The sequence below is a fragment of the Odocoileus virginianus genome, chromosome 2 (genome assembly GCF_023699985.2).
Source record: "Odocoileus virginianus isolate 20LAN1187 ecotype Illinois chromosome 2, Ovbor_1.2, whole genome shotgun sequence".
Taxonomy (NCBI): Eukaryota; Metazoa; Chordata; class Mammalia; order Artiodactyla; family Cervidae; genus Odocoileus; species Odocoileus virginianus.
In genome coordinates this window covers 23,736,958-23,749,141 of record NC_069675.1, presented here as the reverse complement: position 1 = coordinate 23,749,141, position 12,184 = coordinate 23,736,958, and the positions used below count along the sequence as shown (strand labels likewise).

The 12,184-nt window shown below is 34.1% G+C and overlaps 1 protein-coding gene across 6 annotated transcripts in view; it reads right to left on the bottom strand.

Annotated features, from left to right (window-relative positions):
• Positions 1-12,184, bottom strand: part of EML4 (EMAP like 4) — a 153,074-nt gene that overhangs the window by 37,456 nt on the left and 103,434 nt on the right. For all 6 annotated transcript variants that reach the window (XM_070477414.1, XM_070477394.1, XM_020871310.2 and 3 more), the window contains 4 exons: positions 11,426-11,575; positions 8,628-8,697; positions 7,113-7,223; positions 5,204-5,299 (listed from right to left, as the gene is read on the bottom strand). In XM_070477414.1, coding sequence (XP_070333515.1) covers positions 5,204-5,299; positions 7,113-7,223; positions 8,628-8,697; positions 11,426-11,575 — 427 coding nt within the window. The remainder of the gene's footprint in view (positions 1-5,203; positions 5,300-7,112; positions 7,224-8,627; positions 8,698-11,425; positions 11,576-12,184) is intronic.

The window sequence follows — 12,184 nt, the reverse complement described above, 5'->3', positions numbered from 1 at the left end:
CAAATGAAAGAGCAATACAAATTCTGTCTTAAAGACACTGCCATTCTGGTCTTAAAAAAAACCCAGTTTTTATACTATTACTATTGATCATTCATTCAAGAAAACATTACTGATTTAGATATTCATCCTCAGACTGAAGGCTGAATGGTCACTATAGATTCCTATAGAAGGTAAAAATCAAACAAAAAACCCCAAAGAGCTTTTATCCTCTTTCCACCAAAAAACCTAAGAAAGGGACCTAGTTAAACTTAGAAGCTTTTGCACAGTAAAGGAAACTATAAACAAAATGAAAAGACGACCCACAGAAAGGGAGAAAATCTTTGCATACGATTCAACCAACAAGAGATGAATCTCCAAAACAGCTCAGTCTCCAGCAAAGAAATGAAAAAATGGGCAAAAGATCTAAATAGACTTTTCTGCAAAGAAAACATACAGATGGCCAAAAGACACAAGAAAAGATGTTAGATATTGCTAATTATTAGAGAAATGCAAATCAAAACTATAATGTGGTATCACTTCACACCAGTCAGAATGGCCATCATCAAAAAGTCTATAAATAATAAATGCTGGAGAGGGGGTGGAGAAAAGGGAACCCTCCTATACTGTTAATGGGAATGTAAATCGGTAAAGTCACTATAGAAAACAGTATGGAGATTCTTAAAAACCTAAAAACAGAACTACCATATGATCTTTTATATATATATCTCCCACTCCTGGGCATATATCCAGAAAAAAACATAATTCGAAAAAATAGATGCACCTAATGTTCACTGCAGCATTATTTACAATAGCCAAGACATGGAAGCAACCTAAATGCTCACTGACAGGCGAGGGGATAAATAAGGTGTGGTACATAAATACAATGGAATATTACTCAGCCATAAAAAGAAATGAAATAATACCATTTATAGCAACATGGATGGGCTTAGAGATTATCATAGTAAGTCAGTGAGGGGGGCCTTCCCAGGTGGCTCAGCGGTAAAGAATCCAACTGCCAAGCAGGAGATGCGGGTTCCAACCCTGGGTGGGAAGATCCCCTGGAGAAGGAAATGGCAACCCATTCCAGTATTTTGGCCTGGGAAATCCCATGGACAGAGGAGCTATGGTCCATGAGGTTGCAAAAGAGTCAGACACAATTTAGTGACTAACCAACAAAAACAACAGAGTCAGACAGAGAAAGACAAGTATCAGATGATATCACTTAAAAGTGGAATCTAAAAAAATGATATTAATGAATTTTATTTAAAAAACATAAACAGACTTATAGTAAATAAACTTACAGCTACCAAAGGGGTAAGGGATAAATTAGGAATTTGGGAGTAACATATACACACCACTATATATAAAATAGATAAAACAATATGGACCTATTATATAGAACAGGCAACTACATTCAATATTTTGTAATAACTATATTGGAAAAAGAATCTGAAAAAGAATATATACCTGTGTGTGTATATATATGTGTATACATATGTTTGTGTATATGTGTGTGTGTGTGTATAAAAAAACTGAATCACTCTGCTATGTACTTGAAACTAATACATGGGAAATCAAGTATACTTCAAAAAAAAAAGAAATATATAAAAAGTACACCACTAAGGATGTAATGTAAAACATATTATTAACATTGCTGAATGCTACATACAAAACTTGTAAGGAGAATTCTCATCACAAGGAAAAGGATTTGTTCCTATTTCTTTTATTTTCTATCTATATGAGATGATGGATGTTCACAAAACTTATTGTAATAATCATTTCATGACAAATTTAAGTCAAATCATTATGCAGCACATCTTAAAGAGGGCTGTATGTCAATTATATTTCAACTAAACTGGAAGGAAAAAAGGAAGAAAAAGATAATACGTTAACAACAGAGCAAAATTAGTCATCTCTCTTCCAGAATCAGAATCTTTAAAAGGCTGATTGAAGAGTCCTTAGCTTTCATGCCAACAAAACTACCTGACAGATCTTATGCCAAACTGATTAATCAAAGCTAACTCTAAATACTCCCCGGGCTTCCCTGCTGGCTCAGACGGTAAAGAATCTGCCAGCAATGCAGGAGACCCAGGTTCGATCCCTGGGTCAGGAAGATCCCCTGGAGAAGAAAATGGCAACCCACTCCAGTATTCTTGCCTGGGAAAGCCCATGGACAGAGGAGCCTGGAGGGCTGCAGTCCATGGGGTCGCAAGGAGTGGACACAACCGAGCCACCAGCACACAGTGGTATACATATTTCTAAGTATACACAGTTCTAGTGGTATGTTCAAGATATGAACTGAAGTAATCTATGAGAATACATCACTTGGGTATTAGTGTAGCTTTATAGGATATTTTAACTTTTTATTAATGTATACTATATAATCAGAAAAGTTCACAAAACCTAAGTACACAGTTTGATAAATTCTCACAAATTGAACACATCTGTGTATAGCATCTAAAGCAAGAAACAGAACATTACTAACATCCCAGATCCCTCTTCTAGTTATTATCCTCTCCCTCCACTGAAATAACCATGATCCTGATTTGCAGCAGCAAAGATTAGCCTTGTCTGTTTTATTTACGTGGAATAACATAGAGGGTATTCTTTTGTGTCTAGCTTATTTTATCATTACATTTGTGAGATACATTTAATGTTGGTACATACATTGCAATTTGTTCATGCAAATTGCTTTATAGTATCCTTTACATGGGAAGACCACAGTACTGATTTATCCATTCTCTTATTGATGGACATTTAAGTAACTTTCTTTTCTTTTTTGCTTCTGTTATTTTTGATTACTTGTCTTTTGGTCAACACATGTATTATTTTCTTTAGGGTTTATACTTAGGAGTGCAACAGGATGGGTCAGAGGGGTAGGAATATGCATGTGTTCAACTTTACTAGGTACTACCCAACAGTTATCCAAAATGGCTGTACCAATTTACATGACCAACAGCAGTATATAAGAGTTCCAGTTACTTTACACCCTCATCAACCTTGGTGATTTCGTCTATTCTTACCCATTCATATTTCCTCATATATTCAGCCTGTCAACTTCTAGAAAAATCAAGCTGGAATTTTGACTATACTGAAATGTATAGACCAATATGCAGAGAAGAATTAACAACATCTTTACAATATTATCTTCTACTCATATTATAAATGTACAATCCTCTGATTATTTAGGTCTTCTTTAATTTCTGTCAATGAGGTTATGAAGTTGCCTTACTGAATTTAAATTTACATAAATTAACAAGTAATGTATTAAATCTCTGATCCTTTGTGACATAAGCTGGGACAGAACTTATCTACAGAAGCCTAGAATAAGGCCAATACATAGGGAGAAGCTAAGAAGGACAGAAATCAGTGATCTAGTCCCTGACTTAAATCATTCCTGAGGCAAAATTCTCTGCCTTTACTAGATCTCTCCTTTAACTTTCTAAATGTGAATCTATAAATTCTTATTAAGTTTGCTTCAGTTGTTTTGAAGTCATTTGCAATGAAAGAATTCTAATACAGGTATTTCCCTGATGGTCCAGTGGTTAGGATTAGGCACTTTACTGCCATGGCCCTGGGTTTAATCCATGGTCAGAGAACTAAGATCCCACAAGCTGTGTAGTGTGGCCAAAAAATAAATAAATTAAAAATTACAAAAAAAAAAAAAGAGCGGGAGAAAGAGTTCTAACATAGACATTAGGGACACGGAATTGAAAGCACCTGTCAACTGGCTGAGTGCGAAACTCAGGGAAAAGGAGTCATGAATGATGCCCAAATTTTCAGCTTGGGCAATTAAGTGGAAAGTGATGCTCCTCATTGAGAGGCAAAACTGACTGGGGGCTAATAAATATGATTATGATTAGTACATATGTGTATAGACTGTGGGCTAGGGTATTCATATGAAGATGTCCAACAGGCAACAAGAGCTGCCCTTGCTGCTTTGGGCTGGAGTCAGCTGATGTGGGACACAAGTAGTAACCAAGGCCTGGGAGCAATGGGAGCAGCACACGGTGTTTGCACAAGACATGGGGTGTAACTCTCAGCAACATATACACCCAAGGTTCCAGAAAGGAGCTCGAGGAGAAGCCAGCAGGAGGAAAACCGTAAGACTTCATCTGGCAGCCTTTAATACAAAGGACCAAAATTTACGTATTTCACTGTGGTATTATTTCCCTATGACATTCAGTGTAAAATTACTCTGAACGATGGCTGAAAGACCAGTTATCTTCATTTATGTTTTTTTAAAATTTGAGCTTTCCTGACACCTTATATTCCTTTCAAGTAAAATAAAATCTACCCTACTTCTTTTCAAAGATTCACTTATACTATCTAAAAGAAATAACCTCTTTTCATCCAAGAAGCTGAAAGCTTGAAGATTTTACAAAATAAAACTTGGAGGGCAACTGAGGAGGAATATGATTTTTTTTTTTTTTGCAATGTGATGTTATTTAAGAGTAAAGCAAATATGTCACAGGCTTTTTAAAGCCATCCTGTACCTCTGGATCCCTCTGAAAGCCTGTCAGAGAGAGGACATTTTCTGAGCCATATGAATGCAGCTGCAATGCTAACCTCATTCCTTTCTTACAAGTTATAGCCTGCTCCACACCAAAGGATTAGCACTATTCCACAGCAACTATAAATGCTGTAGCATTTTATGTAATAATCCCACAGACATAATTAATACCAAAAAACTTCTCACTGCATGTTTTTTCAGTTATGTCGGTCATATTCCCGAGGTTGAAGTTTTCCTTTACATTTTTTAATCTTTGTAGATTGAACAAAATAACATTTTGTTAAAGAAGAAGCCAAGCAGAGCATGTAGTCTTAATTTTGAGATTAGCTACCCAACTACTTCAGCATTTCAATAGTACAATGTATCTGAAACATCACTGAAAGTGGCTGAAGCTGCTTGACCACTTCATCTTAAAGGTACCATAAATAAGAATGCTTAGAGAAGGCAATGGCAACCCACTCCAGTATTCTTGCCTGGAGAATCCCATGGTCTAAGGAGCCTGGCTAGCTATAGTCCATGGGGTCGCAAGAGTCAGACACGACTTAGTGACTAAACCACCACCATCATAAGAATGATGACAAATCAGCAAATCTGATGAATTTGGTCAGCTGGTACTCTCCTGAAACCTAAGAATATGCAACATACTTCCAAGGACTTGCAAAACAAAAAATGTATTCTAAAAGATAAATACCCTAATTCAAAATTTTTTACCTTTATTTCTGCTCCTTTTGATTTTTTCTGCCAATCCCACACAGTAAGCATGTGCTCATTGGAGTCATCGATAACACATAAATGAACACCTGAATCCTAAAGAAAAGTCAGTTTAAATAAGGCATTTAAAAATCTTCAGATAAGGCTTACTTTTTAAAAAGAAATACCATAATATGAAAACCACCAACATTAAGATAAATCCAAAATGTTTTAAACTCATGGTTCCTTGAAATATAATGAATATACTATTTACTGACTGTATTTTCTTCAGAAATATAATAAAGATTCTTAATTTTTTTTTGTATTTCTAATTTTTCTCCCTAGGTTGATCTCCATTTGCTATCTAGCCACTTCCACTATTCAAAAATAGCAAATAATTAATTTTGAGGATAGCCCATTCTGCGTCTTAAAGTATTTTCTGCTTTAAAGTGTTCTGACTGCTTTTAAAGTATTTTCCTTTGCAGTAGATGTGAAATAAATGTAATTTTATAACTTTGGTCCTAAATTTCGGTAAATCTGTTGGAATAAGCTATGTGGAAGTTTGCCAATTTTAGTTTTCCATGATATTCTTGATTTATATTAAAATGAATAAACAAGATAAATAAAAACATAACTAAATTCCTTTCTATTTTCCTGTAACCATTTTCATTCACTAATTGATGCCTCCCAGAAAAAGAACTGTGGATGACATTAAAAGATTTTTTCTAGTAGCATTTGTAACATACACCTTATGATGTCTATGGAACAAAGAAATACTGTGGTGACAAGTGAGAGTACTGAGGAAGGGCAGAGCTTATTCTCTTCTCTTTTGCCTCCTTTTACCCTGTACTGAAATGATTACCTAAACTAGGAAAAGTCAGCGTATGAGGCAATTCAAGACAATCTTAACACTGTAACAAAGGTATCAACAAGACAACAGTTACTGCTAGAGAGATTTTAGGGGGTAAAAAAGGTAGTAAAAGTATTTCCCCTCTCTCGGTTCGTCTCCTTTTCTCATCTCCTTTCTTCTAATTCCTGATTCATGAGAACCCTTGACATTCAGTGCTTGTAAGCTAGTAAAGTTCCTGTATCCACCCAAATTTATACTTCTGCTCTAAAAATGTCCTTTCCTCCTCCACATCCCACAAAACAGTCATAATCCAGAATACAGCTGCTAATAGTTAGGAATTGAAGAGATAATGTGAATACATAAATATATTCTAAAGAAAGAATGAGGCCCAATAAAATCTGGAGGGGTATTTATGTTTGAAATTAAAAATTATGGATCCTAAAAATATAGAAGTTCTCCTGTACGGTCTATAACAATTACATATAGTTCAAGAATGTTTAAATGAGCAACGTCTTATTTCATTCTCCCCAGAATAAAGCACCAAGACATAGGTTAAGAATGCTAGATGCTGAATTTTAAACTTAAATATAAAATCATGCCGTCATCAATTCAGAACCAAAACAATTCATGGTTTTAGTGAGCACAAAGATCTGACTGTTTTCTTTGCTGCAACATGACATTAAGAAAAGACAATACTTGTGGCAGAATTGGCCAAGTTTCATGTCCGTAAAATTTCTAAATAAAATAGACCTCTATGACTCAAGCTGAATCAAAAACATATCTTATTACTTGCTTCAATTTTACTATGCTATGTATGCATTCCTTTAACCATTTCCTGCTATTACACTGGAATTCTATTTCAGGCAGAACAAATAAGTATAATTAAGTGTAATATCCTGGATCTTATCTAAACCAAAGTCCTTTAGTATTTCAGTTAAAATGCTGGCCACTGATAAGCAACAGCTAACATCTAATTTTTCAATTCAGTGATCACTTTCTATGAACACACACAAAACTGAGCGTAACATCTTTTCTCTATCTTTGTGCAGCTGGCTTATTCCCTTAAAAATTGCTACTTACTGCTTTTGAAAAATCCAGGCATCCTACTCCACGTTCAAAAGTTCCAAGTCCAATAATTTGCAGTGTAGAAAGACTAACTGAATCCCACACTCTGACATGTGGTTGCAGGGGCTGCAAAAACAAGGGGAAAAATACAAGATAGCAGGACTTAACTAGCATTTACATAGATGAAGATACCACTCCTACAAGAACTGTTTGCCATCTTTAAAAAATAATGATGGATAAATATCTAATAAAAATAGCCAGTACATTTACACATGCCCCCAAAGAATCTTGAGCAGGTATTTTCTTCTCATACTACAAAAATAAGGAAATGACAAAGTGATAATAGTAGCAGCAAATGATCTGAGTATCCTAGTATGTGCTATATACTATTCTAATACATCACACGCATTAATTCATTTAATTCTCACAGACCCTGGGGGTTAGGTGCTATTATAATCACCATTTAACTAATGGGGAAATTGAGACAGTTTTTAAAATTAATTAATTTTAATTGGAGGCTAATTACTTTACAATATTGTGGTAGTTTTGGCCATACACTGACATGAATCAGCCAAGGGTGCATGTGTTCCCCGCTTCCTGCATCCCCCTTCTACCTTCCTCTGGGTTGTCCTAGAGCACTGGTTTTGAGTGCCCTGCTTCATGCATGGAACTTGCACTGGTCATCTGTTTTACATATGGTAATATACAAGTTACAGTGCTGTTTTGAAACAGAGATTTAAATAACTTGTCCATAGTTATCCAGCTATTAAAAGGTAGAGTCAGGATTCTAATACCAGCAAATCTGCACTGGAAATCCTGCTTTTTGCATTACTTTCATTCCTGAGAAAATAATACTTAAAAAAAAAAATCAGTGTCCAAAAAATTGCTAAGCAAACAGCCCTTAAACAGAATTTAGACCTGGAAGGAGTATTAAAAGTCATCCAATATAACCCCTCCAACTACTTTTCTTTAAGGAAACCAGGCAGAAAATGTTATTTAGTCATGTATATGCTAATCAGTCATCATTAATATTTACTGCTGATCCTTATTAATAAGGGATTTGTCATGTAAGCCAATAGTACTGAATAATAACTGTAAATTTTAAGTGCTATTTCTAGTCATATATAAAATCAATTATAAAAAATCATATATAAATCACAGATAAAATCATATGTAAAATACAAAATTAGGGATCCATCAATTTAGGATAATTATAGTACCTTCCAGCAGACTGATAAATTATTCTATGTTTAAAAAAAGAATTTTAACAAGCTTATCAGTTCTCCCATTCTTATAAGTAAATAGCTCCCTTAGGGAGAACACTTATTTTCTGGAAAGGAGTATTTTAGTGTGACTTTTGTTTTTTTTGAATGTTATTACATTCTATTATTTTTTTCTCTGCTTATACTAAAAATTCCTTAATAGTTAAATTTTAAGAGAATGAAATAAATGAGTTAGGGTTAATTACAATCAATCCCATCCTAATATCAATACCACCTGGTACAGAATGCATAAAACTGTGCCACTCACCCTTCCATCCTTATCCACTCCAGCTATCTGTCCAGTTGCAATCCTAATTTTGTCAGGATGTATAGCAAGGCTAAAAAGCAGTGTTAACAACAATTTTAAATACAGGAAAGATGTAAAACAGCAGAAACATGCCTCAGTATCAACATTTTTCAACAGTTTTTAATCATTAAAAAAACTCAATGTGACTCATTTGTTTTATTTTCCTTGGCTAATCAAATAAACATCAATTACCTATAGGACTTCTTTTCTAAGTTTTCATCAGTATATCTGCCTTCTTTGTTAAACTGAATTATTAGAACACTAAATTTGAAGAAAATATCTGCTCATAATTGTGGCATGATAAATTTATCATGTATTCATGATAAAGGAACTTGTTTCTTTCTAGTCTTGCACCTAGACATATTCACATAGTTTTATTACCGTGAAGATGTAATATTACATTGTGAACATTTTAAATGTTGGAAAATAATGAATTTAAGCAATAAATAGAGAACATACATTTTTTTTCTTTTTGGTATGTATTGCTCATTACTTTCCAGAAGAACAGTTATCAATTTAAATTGTTATAAAGAAATAAAAATGTTTTAAAAATTCCACTACAACTTCCTCATATTAAGCATTATACCTTTTAACATGCCTTGATAATTTGGTTGGTATAAAAGATTATCAGTTTAATTTCTTTTATTATTAAAGAGGCTAGAGTTTATCAATATGGTGCTTTAACTAATGCTATTTCCTCTCTAATAGGTCATATTCTTTGAAAGAAAAATGAAAGTGAGAGTCGATCACTTGTGTCCAACTCTTTGCGACCCCATGGAATATACAGTCCATGGAACTCTCCAGGCCAGAACACTGGAGTGGGTAGCCTTTCTGTTTTCCATGGGCTTTTCCCAACCCAAGGATCAAACCCAGGTCTCCCACATTGCATGCAGATTCTTTACCAACTGAGCCACAAGGAAACCCAAGAACACTGGAGTGGGTAGCCTATCCCTTCTCCAGTGGATCTTCCCGACTCGGGAATTGAACCGGGGTCTTCTGCATTGCAGGTGGATTCTTTACCAACCAAGCTATCAGGGAAGCCCATATATCCTTTATTGAGATCAATTACATTAACAGTTAATATTTGAACCAAGCACATATATTACCTAATCCAGCAAATTTACTTTTTAAAATATAGATCAATTACATTGAGTTAATAAAAAATCTAACATTAACATTTTGCCATATTTAATTCAAATCTTAAACATTTAAAAGAGCAAAATTGCTGGATTAGGTAATATATGTGCATGGTTCAAATATCAAAAACTATAAAAACACATATGAAATTCTGCTAAAGTCTCATCTATCTGGCTATCATCCCTACTTCCTGTAATACCAGCCAGGTAATCCCTGTAATCAGTTTCTTTTTATTACTAATTCTGGAAAAATTTTACCTATGTGAAAGTCAAGATAAATATTTATCTTCCACCTCCTTTTTTTACACAAATGGTAGAATACTACACATTTTCTTGTTCTTTTATATTTAGGAATGTATCTTAGCGATCTTTCCATTTAATATACAAACACTCTCCTCATTCTTTCTTAATTTTATTGAAGCATAGTTGATTTACAATGTTGTGTTAATTTATGTTGCACAGCAAAGTGATTCGGTTATATATTTTTTTCTTTTTCGCATTCATTTGCATTATGGTTTATCACAGTGTACTGAATATAATTCCCTGTGCTATACAATAGGACTGTGTTGTATATCCATCCTATATATAATAGATTGCATCTGCTAATTCCAAACTCCCAATTCTTTTCTCCCCAATCTCAGCAAGTCTATTCTCTAGTCAGTAAGTCTGTGTCTGCTCTTTTGTGTCATATTTTAGATTCTAAATATGTGATATCATATGGTAATTGTCTTTCTCTTTCTGACTTACTTCACTTAAGGAGGATAATCTCTAAGTCCATCTAACCTCATTCTTTCTTTATGGCTGCATGGCTGCATGCATACCACAATGTTACTAGTTTCCAGCTCAAAGTTATTCAGGTTCTTTCCAACCTTTACCATCAAAAATGATGTTGTAATAAGTAATCCTGTACATGTATTATTATTCTTCTTCTAGTGAAAAAGACAAAATTTTAATCATCTCTAAAAGTTTAACAATATCTATATTTTAAGTCTAACGTATATTAATTTTTTTCTAGGTATAGATATAGTTGCCAGAACAGAAGATTTTAAATGTTGGAAGATAATGAATTTAAGCAATAGGTAATTAAAGTTAACTTCAAAGTAGAAAATTGAGTACTTCAAAAACATGCCAAGCATAGAAAAGGAGTTCTCACATTTTTATGGTTCTCACTCTATTTTACAGTTTGATCCGTATTCAGCTATGATTTCCCTTTCCTCCCAAAAGTCTCAAGTTCAAAACACCTACATAAAATAAATTCTCAATAAATATTAAGTAACCAATAATCACTCTCATAAGTATGTAAAAGTCTAGTCTGCCACATATATCTGATGTTACAGGCCAGAGGAAAAAGTATAAGATCTGGGAAAGCAAAAGAAGCCCCTATCAAAATTTACAGATGATATGTTGCAGGTATCTATTGCAGATACCTATTGATGCAGGTATCACACCAACTATTTTGGAGGCCTATAAGTCTTTTTTATTTTTGAAATCTATCTACAGGATGTCCACAATAGCCTTAAATTCTCATTTTCCCACAAGAAATCATTTCCAATAAAAACCCAGCTTAATAAAATACAAAAATAAGAGCATGAAATTTAAAAAAAAATATTAAATGATACCAACCATTTTACACAGTCTGTATGACCCAGGTAGTGCCGTTGAGTTCTCTCTTCATAATTAAATAGTACTACTACTGATGCTATGAAATAAACAATTTCCCCAGTAGGAAGAAGGTAAACATTAGCTCGACAATCCTTTCCTCGATAACCGTATCTTAAAAGAAGGAGTCAAGGTTTCAAACAAACGTAACTTTTAAAATGTTAAATAATTTATTAATGATATGCAAAGGAATCAGTATAATATAATAAAAGAGGACTGGACTGGAACTATAAAACTCATGTCCTGCCATTAGCCCTTGTGCAGTTCCAAGACTTTTTAATATGCTTAAATTTTAGTTTCCTCATTCAACCAATAAATACATACTGAGCTCCTAATGTGTATCAGGCATAGAGTAGAACATGCACTTCTGAACAAAAAAATGTGGGCCTGTGTCCCTGGAGTTCATGCTTTTCAAAGGTAACAAAAATTTACACCAGGTATATCATTAGAAATTGTGGAAGGAAAAACAACAGGATACTAGGAGAAAACATAAAAGGAGGATCTAACTTAAAACGGAGAAAGAAAAAGAGAGAGATCAAAAGAAGGGCTATTCGAGGGAATTTCCTGGACTTTAGCTGGACTCTGTGCTTTCACTGCTTAACTAGGTCTGATCCCTAGTTGGGACCTAAGATCCGGGAAACCACATGGTGCAGCCCAAACTTTAAACAAAAAGAAGAGCTACTTGAAAAAGTGACACTTATACTTGACCTAAATGATGAATAA